General features: G+C 40.0%; 2 protein-coding genes across 3 annotated transcripts in view; one reads left to right on the top strand and one right to left on the bottom strand.

Moving 5' to 3' along the window:
• Positions 1 to 462: 462 nt before the first annotated feature.
• Positions 463 to 5921, top strand: vps26c (VPS26 endosomal protein sorting factor C). 2 transcript variants are annotated; one of them, XM_004076775.5, is made up of 8 exons: positions 463 to 667; positions 1546 to 1689; positions 2443 to 2592; positions 3282 to 3362; positions 3533 to 3607; positions 3695 to 3845; positions 3917 to 4069; positions 5321 to 5921. In XM_004076775.5, the coding sequence occupies exons 1-8, from the start codon at positions 611 to 613 to the stop codon at positions 5401 to 5403; spliced, it is 894 nt and encodes a 297-aa protein (XP_004076823.1). In that variant the 5' UTR covers positions 463 to 610; the 3' UTR covers positions 5404 to 5921. The 2 variants fall into 2 exon arrangements, with proteins under 2 accessions (XP_004076823.1, XP_078787155.1); XM_078931029.1 differs by lacking the exon at positions 5321 to 5921 and adding an exon at positions 4147 to 4414.
• The window catches only part of ttc3 (tetratricopeptide repeat domain 3), a 30236-nt gene continuing 17389 nt past the window's right edge, over positions 5910 to 18756 (bottom strand). Inside the window, exons 22-46 of the mRNA XM_011483903.4 lie at positions 17742 to 17864; positions 17563 to 17664; positions 17389 to 17481; positions 17245 to 17309; positions 16696 to 16832; positions 15696 to 16007; positions 15328 to 15603; positions 15216 to 15253; positions 14932 to 14985; positions 14788 to 14855; positions 14553 to 14708; positions 13802 to 14372; positions 13645 to 13713; positions 12808 to 12954; positions 12598 to 12737; positions 12440 to 12508; positions 12261 to 12357; positions 12016 to 12119; positions 11692 to 11776; positions 9595 to 9699; positions 8693 to 8904; positions 8507 to 8621; positions 7858 to 7983; positions 7662 to 7754; positions 5910 to 6359 (exon numbers count right to left, since the gene is read on the bottom strand). Of these exons, the coding sequence (XP_011482205.1) occupies positions 6249 to 6359; positions 7662 to 7754; positions 7858 to 7983; positions 8507 to 8621; positions 8693 to 8904; positions 9595 to 9699; positions 11692 to 11776; positions 12016 to 12119; positions 12261 to 12357; positions 12440 to 12508; positions 12598 to 12737; positions 12808 to 12954; positions 13645 to 13713; positions 13802 to 14372; positions 14553 to 14708; positions 14788 to 14855; positions 14932 to 14985; positions 15216 to 15253; positions 15328 to 15603; positions 15696 to 16007; positions 16696 to 16832; positions 17245 to 17309; positions 17389 to 17481; positions 17563 to 17664; positions 17742 to 17864 (3468 nt within the window). The 3' untranslated portion in view covers positions 5910 to 6248. The remainder of the gene's footprint in view (positions 6360 to 7661; positions 7755 to 7857; positions 7984 to 8506; positions 8622 to 8692; positions 8905 to 9594; positions 9700 to 11691; positions 11777 to 12015; positions 12120 to 12260; positions 12358 to 12439; positions 12509 to 12597; positions 12738 to 12807; positions 12955 to 13644; positions 13714 to 13801; positions 14373 to 14552; positions 14709 to 14787; positions 14856 to 14931; positions 14986 to 15215; positions 15254 to 15327; positions 15604 to 15695; positions 16008 to 16695; positions 16833 to 17244; positions 17310 to 17388; positions 17482 to 17562; positions 17665 to 17741; positions 17865 to 18756) is intronic.

Here is an 18756-nt window from a genome sequence, read left to right as displayed (position 1 = left end):
TTCAAACAATGTGCAAGCACAAAAAAGCCCTCAAAAAATAAACCGTTGATTGGCATTCTTTCAAACCATGATTTAATGTGAGTGAATTTTAATTTGATTTAAGGTCCTACTTTCATACTCTATGCTAAAGGCCAGCTATGAATAGGTCAATGACCAGTCAAGATTGGCAGAAATGTTAGGGCCAAATTTTTTCCAATTCAATCTCCCTCAAATTCCACAGCACGCTTCAAAAAAATGTATGAACTGGGCTTTCTTTTAAATACAGTTTATTACAATATGTTTAAGAATAATTTTTCAAATCACTGAGTCAAAATCCCAGCTAATAAAAAAATATGTTACAATATGATTTTTAAAGTAAATGTAATTAAAATTAATAAAAAATGCAAAAAACATAATTTCAGTTGACTCAAAGTTGAACGCTTTTGTTTTGGAGGATTTAGTTCTTCTTCCCGTCACAGCGGAAGTTAGCGTCTTATTTTGTAGTATGTTACCGGAAGTCAACTCGAATTATCCCAGTGGTAAATGTGTACAATTCTAAGCTGCTAGCGTTTGTTTTGTCAAGTGGAAGAAACGTGGAATCTCGGTAAATGTTTGTCTAATCTGCTGAGACATGAGCGTCTCTTTGGATATTAAACTAAAAAGAGCCAACAAGGTGTATCATGAAGGGGTAAGTCCCTAGTTAACTCTTTTTCGTCTTTTGGACTTTATGGACTACAGCTACTTGTTTTTGGCAATAATGTCACATTTGCGTCGCTTTTGACTTTTAGCTAAACATTGTAGAGTATTTTTTGTTTATTTATTTAAAAGCACGCAAGTTAGCTAGCTTTGTGGCTGTCACGTGACCAACGTCAAACTCGTGAGGTGTTACAAAGATTCTGATCCCCCTCAGATTTGGTTCTGCTAATTTAGAAGATATATATTTATATATATATTTGATTTACTTTCTCTCTATTGAATACTTCCACTCTTACACTAACGTAAACCCCGTTTGTTTGACTTTTGAGGCTCATTTATGGAGCAGCAGATCAGAGTTTGGCTTTATATAAACACAAAACCTCTGAGTTCATTCCCCTAATGCTACATTTGAATTACAAGACTGTTTAATTATGTTATGAGGTCAACCATAAGACTATCCAAAAACAAAACTACATGGGATTAAATAAAGGACAGAAATGGTTTCATAAAGTATTGGTATATTATTGTTACGTAATCTCACCATAAATAAAATATTACATTGTTTTGAATTTTTTCAATGATTTCTTCTTAAATGGGAAACTTAAAAAAATACCCTTTTCCTAATAAGATTTATGTAGTTATTTGTGATTTAGTTACTAACAAACATCCACTAAAATTATATGAAAGAATTTGAATTTATGTTGGACTTAACATTTCCCTTCAGGATGCTAAAGTGCCAAGCAGCAAAAAAAATCTAAAATCCCACCAAAATATAATAATTTTGTAAACTAAATAAAGCAACCATAGTGGTATTTGTTCCCTCTCACGAGTCACCTGAGAAATAAGGTGAAGACGGTGCTTTTGGTGCAGGAAACGGTGGCTGGAGTCGTCATGCTGTCGTGTAAGGAGGCCATGCAGCACCACGGCATCTCTCTGACCATGGAGGGCATCGTCAACCTGCAGCTGAGCTCCAAGAGCGTGGGCGTCTTTGAGGCCTTCTACAACTCTGTCAAGGTGAGCACTGATGGGTGGTGGATGATGCTGGAGCCCTATTTTAGTTCTCACATTTATTGGAAGAGTTGCTATGGTTACATCTGGTGGAGAGCTTTGGGTGGATCTGTTTGATTTTCAGTCCCAAATGTGCACAATGAACTTTACAAAAGCAACACTCAAAGACAGAATCTGATTTTTTTTTCATTTATTATATTGAAAACTAAAAAGATGATAAACTATGGGATGATGTTTTTGTTGAGTTTTAACGTGTTTGGTTTTGCAGCACACCTCCTTTGTGTTAAACTACACAAACCTTATTTTTCTAGTTCAACCTGAAATGGACTCTTTTGTTGTTTAAATATATTAATGTGAATTACTGAGTTATACATGCATAATGCTCAACGTTTGACTTTGGCAAACTTTTTTAAACACAGTGGGTTAAAAATAATAAAAATTAGATTTCTCTGTAACCCTTGTGCTGGATCAAATATGGGCTCACCCAGCATTGGAGTGTTTTAACCCAACAGGGTTGGGATATCAGTTTGACTCAACTGAGTAAGTCAAATATTTAACTAAAACTTAACTTACTCTGCCTTTGGGTTACCAGCATTTAGTTTTGTTTTTTGTTTTCTGACTATTTGGGACATTAAGTGATAGTTTCACACACATTTCCTGCTCTGCCGCTTAATCAGACTTGTATTTTTTTTTTCTTAAAGACCACATTATAAATATTGGCTCCAGTGCTCGTAGTAACTATGCTGTAATGTTCTGCAGCCCATCCAGCTGATCAGCAGCAACATCGAGGTTGCCAAGGCTGGAAAAGTCCCCGGAGGTAAAACTGAGATCCCCTTTGAGTTCCCTTTGCTCACAAAAGGCAACAAAGTTCTGTATGAGACCTACCATGGCGTCTTTGTCAACATCCAGGTCAGTGTGAATCTATTTTTTTTAACCTTTTTGTCAGAAACACAGTGAATTGAGAGCATGGAGACCCATCATTGTCAGAAAACCTGACTTAGAGTAGAGATATGGAGCTGAAGCTGCAGTGAAGAAGCAGCTGTGATGGTTTGAAACTGAATTTGGTTATCAGGTTAAAAGAAAGAGTTTGGTGCTAAAACCTATTTTTGTGTTTCATATGAGGCTTTGAAAATATTAAAAATTGAGTTTTTTTTATTAAAGACCCACTCCGATGAAAATTGTGTTTTTGGTGTTTCATGTTGGAGGACATATAGAAAGAAAAATGTGCATTTCTGAGTATTTCTTTTTTCAAATTGTTGTGAATCAGAAGCAGATAAAAAAGAAAAAACGCATTTATAAAGTAGAAAATTCGCAGAGTTTGCATCTATTTGCATCTGACTACATCCAGGATGTCATCGTTTTCCTCGTCTGGCATCTGGATCTAAGCTGTACAGCTGGATTGCTCTGATTACTGCCGCTCCCTAGAAACTATGTTCTAACAAACGATACGTTTTTTTTGCTTTTGGCTAAAAACGACAGAATCATAATTTAAAGAGCGCTTTTACAATAGTTGAAATGATCTGAGTGGGTTTTAAAAAACAAAAACAAATCAGACATAACGTTGCCTTCATGTTTTCCGTGCTGCGTTTCTCCTGCAGTATTCTCTGCGCTGTGATCTGAAGCGCTCCCTGTTGGCCAAAGATCTGAGCAGGACCTGCGAGTTCATCGTTCACTCTCAGGTGAGGAAGCAGTCACTTTCAATGATGTTTCAGTCTGTCTGGCATTTTAGATTTGGGGTAAAACTGTGTTTTTTTTAACTTAAAATTGAACTTTTTGCTTTGCTTTCCACAAATGTTGCTGCTCATCTTTAAGCTGAAGCTCTAACAAACTGTTGATCTTTGATTTTTAGCCTCAAAAATCTAAAGTTGTTCCCACTCCGGTCAACTTCACCATCACTCCTGACACCCTGCAGAACACGCGTGAAGTCCGAAAAGCCTCAGCATTCATTTTAACACCGTCTTTTATCTTGAAACACGTCTTTAGAGGATGAATGTGTGCTTTTTCTCTTCAGAAAAGCTCTCTACCAAAGTTTCTCATCAGAGGCCATTTGGACGCCACCAACTGTGTGATCAGCCAACCGCTGACTGGAGAGGTGGTGGTGGAGAACTCTGAGGTCCCCATCAAGAGTATCGAGCTGCAGCTCGTCCGGGTGGAGACCTGCGGTGAGCTGGAGTTCAGCCGAGGATGAAGCTGGCGCCTGTGGAAAAGTGGCCTCATGATCTGCTGTCTTCAGGCTGTGCTGAAGGTTACGCCAGAGACGCCACAGAGATCCAGAACATCCAGATAGCGGAAGGTGACGTCTGTCACGGCCTCTCCATCCCCATCTACATGGTTTTTCCCAGACTGTTCACCTGCCCCACCCTGGAGACCACCAACTTTAAAGTGGGTCAGTAAAAAACACTTGACTTCAGGATGAATACATTACAACACAACGTTCTTATATTTAAACATGAATTTTTGCAGTTTCCTCCTCGCCATCTCCTTCGTCTAACGTGTGGTTTTAAGTGACGCTGCAGCCAAAAGCGTTGGGATTTCTAACAACTTTATTTAAACTGACGATTTCTGCACAAAGACTCAAATGGACGATGAGAAATGTGAAAACGGAGCCGACGACCGTTCTTTAGCTTTATGTCAAAACGTTTTACCACGACATGCATCATTTAGGAGATACTTGTGGGTATACTTTCAACAGTAAACATCAAATAAAAACAGAATGAACAAAGTAAAATTATTTGATTTGTTCTGTTTTATTTAGAGGGACTCACCGCTTTGACAGCTAAACAGTTAAAATATCTGTGAAGTAAGCAGCAGCTTTGTAGGTTTCTATTCATAGATATTTTTCAAGTTTTATATTTTCCTTTTTTAAGTTAAGACACTGCTGTCTGCTATAGAAACCTAATTGAATGAAAAAAAAAAAACTTCACACAGAAGTTCTGCTGCTGTACTGCCCCCCTGTGGCCTGATTGAGTTATTGCAGTCTGGGTTTCAATGTGTTTTGAATGAAATGCTGATTTGTAATAGTCAGAACAGAAGCCTGGGCTGTGGTCTGCCCATATGGTTATTTTTAGATTAATCTTTTTTTTATTTTTATTATTCCCCTGTGATACATGGTGTTCTACAAATTCGGTGACGTGTTTAGGTGCAGAAAGTTATTCTGCATTAATGCAGTGTTGGAAGATTTTGTTGTTCTAACGTTGAAGTGTGTTTTCCAAGTCAGACAGACGTTCATCTGATCATTCTAACGCCACATGAACGCCATTTCTCTAAGTTTGGGTTTTTCATTGAGGGACATTGATCCATCTGTGCAATTGACACTAAAATGAAGTAAAGTTGGTTTAAAAATAAAATTCCAAAATTTTCTTTTTTTCAATTAAAATTAAAGCGCGTTTTCATCAGGATTCCATGTTATTTCTTTTTCTTATCTAAACACTCCACATCTGTCCGGCCCTTCTGAAAATGTTAGAACCCTTTGTAGCTGAGTGAGAAACGTTTGTCCATCCCTGGTCTAGAGGAAAGGAAGGTTGCTGCAAAGAGAATATGACTAGAATTTGTATAATAAATCAAATTAAAAAAAAGCAAATTTTCCTTGAATCCAAGTTCATCATTCTCAATCTGGATTCTTCTGTTTGTCTTCCAGAGTTTGAAATCAACATCGTCATCGTGCTTCATGACGATCATCTGATCACAGAGAACTTCCCCCTGAAGCTTTGTCGAGTCTGAACAGCTCCGCTCCCGTTTCCATGGAGACCTGGATTCAGCAGGAAGCTCCTCTTTGCCTTTTTTTTGTCATTCCACTTTGCGACCTCACAAGAGCAACACTGTGACATGTCTGCACTTCCAATGTTTGAAATACTTCCCTCTTTTTTTTGTAAACAGTTGAAGAAACTGAAGTTTAAACTCATTTTCTTAACCTGCTGGTTTCTGATATAAAGCTAATTTTAAGGCATAAAATCAGCTGCAGTTTTGTAATCTTTGACTCAACTCCCTGATAAGAGATCCAAACTTTAAAATATTTTATCCAGTGTAAATTATTCCACAAAATGGTTTAAATTAGGATTTACTCTTTTCTGCTGCAAGAAGTCATCTAAAGGAAAACAAATCTCTTTCTTAAAATGTGATTCATTTATGAAAAATATAAATATGCCCAAATATCAACAATTTATAACAACAGTCTTTCCTCTGTGTGAAGCTGTCATTTTTGTATAAAGAAAAACAATAAAAGGACATTTAGTCAGAAATCTGAATCTTTAATGACCGTTCTTCCAGCAAAGTCACAACATTTACACGATTCATACTCCATTCACCTAACTTGTTTCTGTTTTAGCAAAATAAAAAAGCAGAAAGTAAAACAAATAAAACAAAATCTAATGTTATCCAATAAAATTTTTTTTCCAGCAGAAGCTGCACTAAAATCACAATGTTTTACAAATTTGGGTTAAGATTTTTAACAGTCATAACATAAATGAAGCTCAACTCTTAATTTGTGCCCTTTGGGGCATCTGCAAACAAACCAACATGTCCATGATTTAAAAAAGAAGAGAAGGAAATGAAGAAAGTGAAGACTTTTATGAGGCGAGGTGTCTTCTGCCGGGCAGCTTGGGGAAGTCATCGGTCAGCAGAGCGTGGGTCCTGCAGGTGGGACACGTCCTCTGCTCCTTCAGCCAAGACTTGATGCACTGAAGCAACAGAACGCAGCATTAAACCGCAAACATACGGGGTTAGACGACGGAGAAGATGAAGCTCATGGAAAGACAACAATGTGTGTGAGCTCCGGCTCCCAGCAGAGACAGAACAACCAGGCACTGATGGACAGTTTCCATGCTTTACATACAGGGGTGTGCAGCTGAAGCTTAACCCTTTGATGCTTTGTGATGCTTTCAACCACTTTGGTTCCAAAATTACTATAATATAGCATCTACATGAAAGCAAAACCATTTTTTTTTCATAGCTGGAAATAAATTCAGGCATCAAGGGGTAAAAAAAACAAAACAACTATTGCTATGAGCCAGTAAAAAAAAACAAAGACAGTTGGGTATTTTAATCATTTTTTTGTTGTTACTTTATCTTTAACTTATATTTTTGTTTCATTAATCTCCAACTATTAACCCTTTTAAAAAAAAATCTTTTTTCTTTACACCTAATCAGTGGAGTGGCGCGCCTGCTGCTCTTTTTTGGACCATCTTTCTCTATTGACACAGTCTACAGGGGGGGGTCCTTTACACAACAAATGGCTGCCAGAACGGAGATGCCCGTTATGTTTTTTTCTCTGAGCTGGGATCCCTGAAGTTCTATTCAGATCTATTTGAGTTTAATTACTGAGCTTGAGCACTTTGAATCGATGTCTCTTGACCCGACATGTGCCTGTAGCGTATTTTTGACTCAATTTATCAGGAGAAATTTAGTGTTCAAGACAAAGAAAAGCCGTTTTCACAACCGACACGTTAAATGTGAAACAAAACGTATTCATATTTTATTTATGTGCACAAACTATTGTAAATGCAGACGTTTCATTTTGACAGTTATCTTATGCTACGGACACACCAGGGCATGTGACGCACGTTTTTGAACGCGCTTTTAGCGTACGGTGTTCACACTGGAGGAAGAGGTTTGGTCCGAAATGTCAAAGCCGTACAAATCTCGAGTATTTTTCCTTCACAGCTCCACGCCGATATATGAAAGACTTCGTGTCAAACCTCATTTATTCATTTCTCCTCCAGGACAAATTCTCAAACAGTTGAGACTTGCGTGAATGAAAACCGAATCTGAGTTCCTGACTGGTAAAAAGTTGAACTGGTTTAACATTTAACGTGTGTTCAATGGCCGTGCAGTTTGAGCGCAGAGCCCTAAAACGGACCCAAAGGCCAAAACGCTGGTCTACACAGACTTTTCATTGGAGGTGGTTGCTTGAACGCAGGGTTCCAAGGCCGGTGTGAACGTAGCTCAACACCACATAGACGCTGCTGAGAACCTCAGCTCACCTCTGTGTGGAAGCTGTGTCTGCACTCCAGCACCGCCGTTTCATCCGGGTTCATGTCCTCGTGGCAGATGATGCACGGATCCTCGACGTTCAGCTGGAGGCAAAAAGGGAGAACTTCTAGATCTGTGTCTGAATTTCCACAACAGACTTCAAGGCAGTGTTTAAAGTTTGTCGAACAGTTGAGCTGCAGGACTTACTGCTTTAGAACCGGGAGGTCTCTGCGAGCTGACCGGCTGCCAGACCGTGGAGTTGGCCAGCAAAGGGGGCGTGTGAGCCGGACTTCCACGACCAACAGCATTCGCCTTGGCAGCGCTGAGCTTTTCCTGAAGGAGGAAACAACCACGGTGTGACGGACGCAACCACTCAGGAGGACCACAGCCTCCAAAAAATACACTGATGAAAATCGTGGTTTTCACGTGTTCTTGTAGCATTCATCTGATGATGGAGGACATCTAGTAAAAGAATGAAGCTTAAAATTGCATTTCTGAGTATTATTTATTCAAATTGTGAACCAGGTGCAAAAAATTGCATATTTTCTTTTAATGTAGACGAAACACTGGGCTCCCTTCTTTGAGCCCTCAGTGATGGGAAGGGGGGGCGGGATTGCACCACGTCTGAACTCAGGAGCAAATTTTTCAAAAGATGACAGGAATGGGTCTTCAAGGACCAAAGACAAAAGATGAATATTTATTTGGATAAGATCCAAAAAAACGTCTTTGCTGTGTAACAGAAAAATCCTTCTGATCTTTATTTCTATTTAAAAGAAGATAAAAACTGAAACAGAAGGATTGGTAGAGATAAAGTGGTGAGGGATAAGGATTGTTTTTTCTGCTCAAACGTGCTTACCTGGTGGTCCAGGATCAGCTGGGTCACCCCACTAACCATGTCCTGCAGAGACATATTGCTCAACATCCCACCTCTGGTTGTTCGCAGCTCCTGGATGAACCTCACCAAGTCCAGCCTGAAGCAAGACGAGAAACGTGAGCCCCTTCACCACGACGCGGCCCCCGTCCCCCTCCCCGCGTCACCCACCTGGAGTAGTCTGGGAACATGGAGGTCAGGCTGTCCATGGCTTTCTCAAACACGGTGGTGTGTGGAGGATCACACTTCCTGTTGGGGAGTTTTTTCTTCGACAGGGGGGCTGCGGCCTCAGACGCAGCAGTGGAGTTCTGGGTGGAGGTGGGCGTGCCGCGGGAGGGTGGAGCCGACGCCTGAGGGACAAATTCTCTGGCTGCTGCAGAGAGCTGCCGCCATCACACAAACGGGTCAGATTAGAGAATATGTAGGATAATCGCTTAACGTCATCTGCTGGCTCTTTACGTCCCACATCCACCCCCAAACAAACCCGTCTCCTTACAGACTCCCATAGTTCCACTCCGATCACCTTTTGATGCATTATAAAAGCGTTCCCAGCGGTCTTTTAATTATGATGACGCCTTTTTTTTTAGCCCAAAATTGAAAACGTAGTTTCTGCAGAGCGGCAGTAGTTCATTAAAAATTCCCTTCTGCTTTGGTGGCAGAACTGTTGGTGCGAAAAAACCCCAGGCCCCCTTCCCATCATCCATCTGTTTACATGCTATCCCACATAAAGACATAAAGCTGTGATTTTTTGTGAAGAATCAACAAGTGGGACACAATCATGAAGTGGAACGAAAATTGTTTTAATATTTCAAACTTGTTTAACTAATAAAAAACTGAAATATTTGTCTGCAAGTGGATGCATTGGACTGGAGCGACAAATAAGCTCCTTTTTAAACTGCATTTTTTTTTTACCTGCTTCTGATTAACAACGATTTGAATGAAGAGAAAGGATATTGGAATTTTCAGAAAAATGCCACAAGAATGTGTTAAAAACACCCAAAACAGGATTTTCATTGCAGTTGGTCTTTATTGAAAACTAGTGTGGAACATAGTCTAGATCACATGACACTCACTAGATTTGCTGATGGACCTGTAGCTTCGCTCTGGTTGCTGATGTTGTTCTGCAGCTTCTCGGCTCTTCTGCTCTTCTGCTGATCCATCAGCTCCCGGAACAGTTTCTGAGGAAGTAAACGAGAGCAAAACAATAACCGTCATCATTCTGTGGGTCTGAACAAATAATTTACTATTTGGGTTCAAACGTTGACCCTAGAAGAAATTTGGTTTGTTTTGAAAATGATTCAATTTGAAATAACAGATGTTCTTTAGGATCAACAGGAATGTTGCAGATCTTTGATCAAGTTTCTGACATGAAAAACGCATTCACATGGATCTCTTGCAGATCCTGACGGTGTTGAAGGCACTTCGACAATCTTACAACATAATAGTTCCAGAGCGTTGTGAAAGTATTCGGCCCCCTTGAACATTTTAACCTTTGGCCACATTTCAGGCTGCACACATGAAGATATATAACAAATTTTTGGTGAAGAATTTACAAGTGAGACACCGTCCTGAAGCGGAACGAAATTTATTGGATATTTCAAACTTGTTAAACAAAAAAAAAGGGAAACTTTGACGTGCAAAATTATTAATTTTTAAACTTTGTAGCTCCACCTTATGCTGTGGTTACAGCTGTAAGTCTCTTGGGGTTTGCTCATTTAGAGACTGACATTTTTGCCCATTCCTCCTTCAAAAGAGCTGGAGCTCAGTGAGGTTGGATGGAGAGCGTTTGTGAACAGCAGTTTTCAGTTCTTTCCACAGATTCTTGATTGGATTCTGGTCTGGACTTTGATTTGGCCGTTTGTTTTTGAACCATTCCATTGTAGTTTTTGCTTCATGCTTTGGATCATTGTCTTGCTGGAAGACAAATCTCCGTCCCAGTCTCAGTTCATTTGCAGACTCCATCAGGTTGTCTTCCAGAATGGTTCTGTATTTGGCTCCATCCATCTTCCCATCAATTCTAACCATCCTCCCGGTCCCTGCTGAAGAAAAGCAGGCCCAAAACATGATGCTGCCACCACCATGGTTGACAGTGGGGATGCTGTGTTCAGGGTGATGAGCTGTGTTGCTTTTACACCAAACATAACGTTTTGAATTGTTGCCAAAAAGTTTGATTTTGGTTTCATCGGACCACAGCACCTTCTTCCACATGTTTAGTGTGTCCCAGGTGGGTTGTGGCAAACTTTAAACAACACCTTTTATGGATATCTTTAAGAATTGGTTTCTTCTTGCCTCTCTTCCATAAAGGCCAGATTTGTGCAGTATAGGACTGATTGTTGTCCTATGGACCGACTCTCCCACCTCAGCTGTAGATCTCTGCAGTTCATTCAGAGTCATCATGGACCTCTTGGCTGCATCTCTCTCACGGCCTTGTTTGAGCTGAAAGTTTAGATGGACGGCCGGGTCTTTGTAGATTTGCAGTGGTCTGATACTCCTTCCATTTCAATATTATCGCTTGCACAGTGCTGCTTGGAAATCCAGCTTTAAACTTCTCCACAACAGTACCTCCTGGTGTTTTCCTTGTTCTTCATGATGCTCTCTGCGCTTTAACAGAGCAGGGGCATTTATACGGAGACTTGGTTCCATCCAGGTGGATTCTATTCATCATTAGTCATTTAGGTCAACGTTGGGTCATTCAGAGTTTGCTGCACTGAAAGTAAAGGGGCTGAATAACTTTGCACGTTGAATATTTCAGTTTTTATTTGGTAAACAAGTTTGAAATATCCAATCAAGTTTGTTCCGCTTCGTGATTGTGTCCCACTTGTTGTTGATTTTTCACAAAAAAAATTACAGTTTTATATCTTTATGTCTGAAGCCTAAAATGTGGCAAAAGGTTTGAAAGTTCAAGAGGGCCGAATACTTTTGCAAGGCACTGTATTTTACAAAACCACAGAGAACCGCAGCACAGGCATGAAACTCTGGAGCCGCACGTTGCCGTAGAGGATGTGCAATGTGTAGCTGGGTATTCATCGTGTAGCTGGGATTCATTGTGTAACTGGGAGTCAACGCTCTTGAAAACTCTCAATGTTTTTGGAATCTTAGCTTCAAACCACCTCACTTCACAAAGACGTGAAACCAGCGACGCTGTAAACAAAAAGAAGCGGTTTCTGTACCTCGGCAGCAGAAATCTTCTTCTCCACCTCTATGATGTTCACTTTGCAGTCCTCCCTGATGACCTCCAGACCTTTGTTTGGGAATCTGTAAGGAGGAACGCATTTATTCAAGACTGGATAACCTCATTTTAGCACCTATGCTAAATAGAGAAGTCTTTAAAATGTTTTTTTGTTTTTTTTAGCAGGATTTGGTTCCAAAACTTAACCTTCAGCATAAACTGACACGCTGCTGTTGCTGCCTTTTTGTTTCGATTCATTTTTACTTTATGTCTGTCATAGTTGGAGTTTTCTTCAAACCAGAGCTTAGATCCTCGCTCCTCTCACCTGTGAATGACCTCGTCTAGCTTAGACAGCAGAGTCTTGTTGTCCGCCAGCTCTCTGTGGAGTCCGTTCAGCTTCTGGTCTCTGCTGCTTTCAAGCAAAAACAGCTGGAGGAGCACAACAAGGACATTAAAAACAAAAACATGTTCTTGTCCTGTAAACCATTTCCAACGCTTTTTAAACGTCTTTTTAATCGTGAGGATCGGGTCAGAACACCAACATGAAGACGAGGAAGATGATGAAGTCACCTGAGCTGTGTGAGACCTCCGAGTGGCTGAGGTGAGCAGGGTTTGGTACCGCTTGATCTCATCTTCCAGACTCGTCTTCTTTGCTGCGGACTGATTGCTGAAGAAACAAGTTAAGACGTTATTAAAAAAAAAAAAAATCTGTAAAGATTTAAGGAAAAGACCTTTTGATCACACCTCACCTCAAATCCAGGAATTCCCTCAGTTTGGTGTCATAAGTTTTTTTGTTCTCCTCAACCCGCTTGGTAAATCTGAAGGTACAGTTAGAAACAGTCGTCCATCAGTCTCCATTCAAAGTGAGCCCATAAACAGACGCTTTTCCTGAACGTCTCCATCTTACCTGACTTGTTCCTCCAGCAGCTGCTCTTTCTCGACCTTCAGAGCCTTCAGAGTCTCCTGGTTGGCCTTCTTCTCGTTCTGATCTTTCTTCAAATCCTCCTCCAGCTTCTGCTGGAACATTGCCAGCTCTTTGTGGGTCACCTGAACAGCAGCAGACGACTTTTAATGAATGCTTTCAGAGTCTCAGGTGGACATAAACCGGAGGACTCACCTGAATATTGGTCGTAATTTTCTTAATTTCCTGCTCACATGAAATAATGTCTTCCTGGTTTATTGGTTTGACTTTAAGAGTATTCGTTAAATCCAAGATCTGCTGCTGTAGTTGAGCGTTGTGTTTCTCCGTTTTATTGATGTCGCCCTGAAATTAGGTCAAAAGACAAACGATTTAGGACAATAAAATGCATTAAACTTAAAAATAAATCTTAATCAATTATTGAAGATGGTGAAAATGATTGATTTCTAATTAAATTAATTCACTTGCTCCAAAAAGTCATGATTTGTTATGTTTATTTTTTTGATAGTGTTGTTTTTACTCATAAACATGATTTATCTCATGAAAATAATCTGAATATATTTTAGATAACTGATCTGTTTGTGGTATGTTATTATACAAAATAGTCATATCTACTTTACATAATTATGAAGTAATTCATCATTGTCATGTGATTTATTGATCCTTAAGCATACGTAATGACCTGAAACTGTGTTGGTACGGCACTGATATCAGATGAAAAGTTATGAACCAGATAATGATAAATCATAATAAAATGGTTAAGGAAGAACAGGGGTGGGATTAAACAAGTTTGCTTCCTTCCACTCCCTTCCAAGCAATCTTTGATTTAATATCTAATTATCCTAAGTTTGATATGTCTCTGAATGAATGTATGAGTGCTTATTGTATTGTTTTTGTGCTTAAAATAACCCATTTAAAATAAAAAATCAAATCAAGGTTTAAACTGAATTTTGGGGCAAGTGAATCATGGCGTCCTGTTATGTGGAGGGGGAGGTGTGTGTGTGTGTGTGGGCGGGCGGGGGGGGGTCCACTCACCGGGCTGGTCTCGAAGCGCTCATGAAGCTCCGTGTTCACAGCGACACTGCTCGTGGGCTCCTGCAGCGTCTGGGGGGGGGGGAGCAGGCAAACAGATCACGTGTTAAAAGAGCAGAATTTCAATGAAACTTGCAGAGAAATGAAATCGCCGCTTCACCTGCACTGCCGCATGTTTCTGAGGAACTTTTTCTAAGGAACTTTCACTCTCCACAGGAGGAACTCCGGCCGGCGCCGACTTCGTTTCAAAAGCAGAATAATCGAAGGTGTCGAGGTCGAGCTCCTCATAACCGTTAGGCTGAAAGTGAGGAAGCATCTCAAAGTCTCCCTCCCTCCAGTGGGGGAGAAAGTCCGATCCCGAGGACTGGGGGGGAAACGCGTACGGGTTCTGAAGGTAGGGGTTCTGTAAGGTATAATTATCCAGGTGGAAACCATTTCCCGTGATGTCGTCCAAATCAAAGTTTGAAAAGTTCAGGTCAGAATCGGCGATGTCGTCCAGGTCGTCCAGGCTGGCCGCCTGTCCGGCCTCCTGCAGCGAGACCGAGTGCTTGGCCAGGCCCACGCACCGGCCCACCTTCACGAAGCGAAGGGACTCCAAGAGGAACGCCTCAAAGCCGCCCGCCTCTTCGATCCTCTGCCTCGCCACGGCAGGGAAGTGCTCCAGCTCTCCCACCAGCAGAGGGTCGTCTGCCATGAGGGGGCCGTGCTCCTCCAAGATCTGAGCAAAATAACTGAAACAGGAGACATATTTTAGTCGCTAACGGGAAATCCCACAGGAGTGCCAATCAATGAACAGATATTTTAGAAAGGAAAAAAAAAAAAAAAAAAGAGTTCTGAAAATCCAGAATTCCGGACCAAAACACTCAAATAAATCACTGCGCTGAATCCACACGTCTGCCGTCGTCACTCACTCAAACATGCTTTCCTGTGCCGGGTCCGGATTGTTGTCCAAAGCCCATTTACAGCGACCCGCGCGGTTGGTGCTGTTGTACTGCTCCTCAAACTCAGCCACCTGCTCCCTGAGGTGGCTGGGGACGCTGAAGGAGTCAGCAGGGTGGAGGAATGATCTGTTTCCAGAGAAATCCACCGTTTCATCTGAGGTTACAGTCATGATCTGTGAGGTGGTTGAAGGATGAAGAAACTTACAAAGAGTCGTCATCAAAAAAGACTTGGTCCGGCTCTACCCCATTCATTGCAGAAAAAACTTTTAGGCCCTGGAAAGGAAGCAAAGTGGAAGTGACTCAAAGCAATGAGGGGTCATGTCCTCACGACACCAATCCAGCTTCTAACCTTTGGCTCTTTCTTCTTTTTTCGACCTCGATTTTTAGCCCTGACAGGAGAATTCTGAAATAAAAACACCTGACGTGAATAAAAATCTAAATATTGTCGTTTCATTGGGTTCTAAAAAGCAAAACATGCAACTTTTTAAGCGTTACATTATAAATATGGGCGTCTTTCGGAAAGATCCAGATCACGAAGAAAACATTTTTCCATCCTATTGATACAAAACCTAAAATAATTTATGTAAAAAAAAAGAAGCTTAATTTAAAAGGCCAAAATAAAAAAATACTTACATTTTCATCTGACTTTTTAAAGACCGAGCAATGTCCATCTGAAAAGCAGTCATTTCACAAAGTCAGCATGGGCCTTGGAGTTCATCAGTAGCAGTTCTTTTTAAATACGTACCCATCATATCAAAATATTCATCCAGGATAGCGTGGAAGGGGTCATAGTCCTCTCTAAACTCCTCCAGAGTCCAGATAAAGAGCCTGGCGACATCCGGCGGGGCCTGCTTTAAGTAATCAGTCACACTTAAGTCGATGCTCGAGAAAAGCTCCAGCTGAGCGCCAAGTTTTTCTATAATTATATTCTGCAAAGGTTCAAATTTGAGAAGAGGAGACAAGTCCAGCTGCTCCAGCTGCCCTGAATAACGTTCAATGAAAGTCCTGGAAGCGTTCAGACCTAAAAACAGAACCTATGGTCAGACTTCAAGAGGATTTTTTTAGGGGAAAAACGCACACAAAACAACATTGTCAGTGCTGACGACGGCTCACCTGCTTCATTTAGCCGACATGCCCAACCGCTGAGTTTTGGATTTATATCCACGCAATTACTAAGTTGTTGAATAAAGATTCGGGCCCAAACCCGGTGTTTCCTCTCCAGCAGGAGCTCAACAGCTTGACCTAAAGTCCCCTCTTCACAGTTTAAAAGACTCAAAGCGATTTGGTTTCCCCTGAGAAAGTCCCGCTCCAGCCAGGGTTTCAGGCAGTAGATCAGAGCAGAAATCCGGACGTTTTTCTCGTTCTCCAGAAGAACCTTGTTCTGACTGATCTGTAGGAGAATCCGATCTCTGTACAAAACCCAAGCTAGAACCCAGACAGAAACATGGCAAACGGTGGTCAGATCAGCAACAGTTTGAGAAACAGAAGAGAAGAGTTAATTTTATTTTTTAAAGCTTTAAAGACCCACTCCGATGAAAATCCTGTTTTTGGTGTTTTTAACAAGTTCATGTGGCAATTTTCTGATGATGGAGGACATTAAGGGAGAAAATTAAGGTCAAAATTGCATTTCTGAGTATTTTTCTATTCATATTGTTATGAGTTAAAGGGCAGACAAAAAAAGGAGTTTGATGAAGAGCTTATTTGTGATGTAGCCACTGGAAGGGCCACAAGCTAAAGGGTCACAAGGGTCCCGGGAAGGTCGGGGTTGCTTTGCACAACGGTTTCTAATGAACTCATGCCGCTCTGCAGAAAATACGTCCAAGAAAATGACACAGGCTTTTGGATTTTCCATTAAAATGGCATTATCATGATTAAAAGACCCCTCGAAACGCTTCAAAAATAGATCAAAAGATGATCGGAGTGGGACTTTAAAAAGCAAAATGGATACCTTATAAATCAAAATAAACTTGCAAATGGTGAACAATTGACTCCAGAGAGATTTCACTGAGATTCACTAAATAATTTACTAAATAATTCCTCACACTCAGGTACAAGAAAAAAAATAAAGACAGAAAATGTTGCAAACTTTACAAGTCAGACATGTAAGTGGTACCTTTCTGCAAACTCTGGGTCTCAGAAACTTCTTCTTGTTGCAAAATCTCGTTGCCAATGGGCTGATTATCCTGAAACGATCTTCTAAGCTGCTTCCTCTTTAGTTTACGATCTTCTTTTGATTTTAATTTCTTTGGGCTTAAAACAGGGAAAGAGAGAGAGAAAAAAAAGATTCAATTTTTTTACTCAGGGAAATAAAATCATGTTGAAAAGCAGACGTAATAAAATAATGTTTTAGGGAAGAAGTGGAAAACTAAAACCATTCAGGTCACACTGGGGTTGCATCATTTCCTCTTTTGTGTGTTGTATTTTTATAAATAAAGTTTGGTTGAAAAGGTCCCGCCTACAAAAACAAACACTTCTGATGTCAAAAATAACCCCAAACCAACATATTGGCAGAAAGAAGGTTTAGATAATAGGATTACATTATATAAAATCAAGCTAAACTGAATGTAAATTTAAGAGGAAAAATCCTGAAACGTATCTATTTTATAAGTATTTTCCCAAAAGTCTGGGGAAAAAAACTGCATATGTGTAGTTAGGGCCGCACCTTGTACATTTCTGATTCACTTTAGGCTTCTTCGACTTCTGCGGTTTGACAATTGTAGCTTCAAACTGAAAGGGATATTAAAAATCACTTTAAATCCAGCAATTTAATCTAATGGTCACTTGAGATGAAGAGATTCTTCCTCACCTTACATTTCACCAGGCCCGTCGGACCAAAGATTTTGATACAAACGATTTGACCCATGCAATCCGGTGTCAAACAGGCATCATGCAAAATATCCTGATGTGTGAAAAAAACATTTTTTTTTAAAAGTTGGCTGGAAAAACACACAAACAACTGAAGGTGTGAAACTAAACCCACCTTTTCGTTCTTGTCAGAAAAAACGGATGTCTTCACAGTCTTCCAACAAGTGATGTGGAATTCAACGCTGCACTTTTGACAGCAGCATAACCGAATAAAGCCCTGCACGAAACGAGTCCCCGTGTTATCGAATGTAACTGCACTTAAGAAGCAAAAGGTCGCTGCTCGCTGACATTCACCTTAAAATCTGGATCTGTGAAGTAGATTTCTGCTTTCAGAGGGAACAAGCACTTGTCGAGGCGGCAAATGGCGTCAGGCGCAGGAGGATATTTACACAAATCTATAGCGCTCTCCAGAATTTCCTGGGGGGGAAAAAACAACAACAGAACCAGTCAGTCAGTTGAGGAAAATGTATGTATTCATTTTTACATTTTTGGAGAACAATTTTATTTTATTAGAATCAAACAATTTTGTTATTTACTCAAAAATGATTGAAAGAGATTTTGAAGACCTTAAGAAATGTGTCAAATGTAATAGTGTTAAAATAAATAGACAAAATGATGAACTATAGAGCAAAACTGTTTAAAATAAGAATTTCATGGGAAATAAGAAAGTGAACATGTATACACTCAATGGCAATATATCATACTATAGTCCAATAAGCCAATTAGATAACAATAAGTTTCTGATAGTGCTTTCCTACTCTACTATCAAACAAAAACGGGAAATTATGAGGTTGGTTGGTTCATTTGGTTCATTAAAGACAATTGAAGTTTAAGGGTTTACATCCTGAACAGCTGAATGAAGGAGTGCTGTCATGCATCTGCCCAAAAAAATAAATTTGATTTTTTCCCCCCAAACACCCATATAATCATTTCATACAATTTTCCACAGCTCTATTTTTTTTAAATTAAATTATCATTAGAAATGTGTTGCTTCAAAATGTGCTTTAAAAGGATAGCGCTTTTTTTTTTAGTATCGCCAAAATAAAAGCACAAAATCACACATCAAGTTAGACATTTTAATATATAAAATAAATAAACTAATTTGGGTCATTTTTGATCATTTGTTTAACAGTCAACTGGCATAGTGCATACATTAAAATAAAGATAACAAAAAAGCAAGTACTCAGTATATTAATAAAATATCTTTAAGGAAATAATTTACAGGAAATTCTTTGACAAATATTTTCTTGAGGACAAACGATGCTCGAGCGCAAACACGTGTAGGAAGAATCTTTGTGCTGCTCTTTAA

The sequence above is a fragment of the Oryzias latipes genome, chromosome 14 (assembly GCF_053564925.1).
Source record: "Oryzias latipes strain Hd-rR chromosome 14, Olatipes_Hd-rR_3.1".
In the NCBI taxonomy this organism is placed as follows: Eukaryota; Metazoa; Chordata; class Actinopteri; order Beloniformes; family Adrianichthyidae; genus Oryzias; species Oryzias latipes.
Note: the sequence above shows the minus strand (reverse complement) of the source record. Positions and strands in the feature narration are given on the sequence as shown.

Bases quoted from the DNA above. Each gene is read 5' to 3' on its own strand.
- vps26c (XM_004076775.5), top strand. From the start codon at position 611: ATGAGCGTCTCTTTGGATATTAAACTAAAAAGAGCCAACAAGGTGTAT. The intron at 1,690-2,442 runs GTGAGCACTGAT...AATGTTCTGCAG, and splicing joins CCTTCTACAACTCTGTCAAG to CCCATCCAGCTGATCAGCAG. The intron at 3,608-3,694 runs GTCCGAAAAGCC...TTTTCTCTTCAG, and splicing joins CCCTGCAGAACACGCGTGAA to AAAAGCTCTCTACCAAAGTT.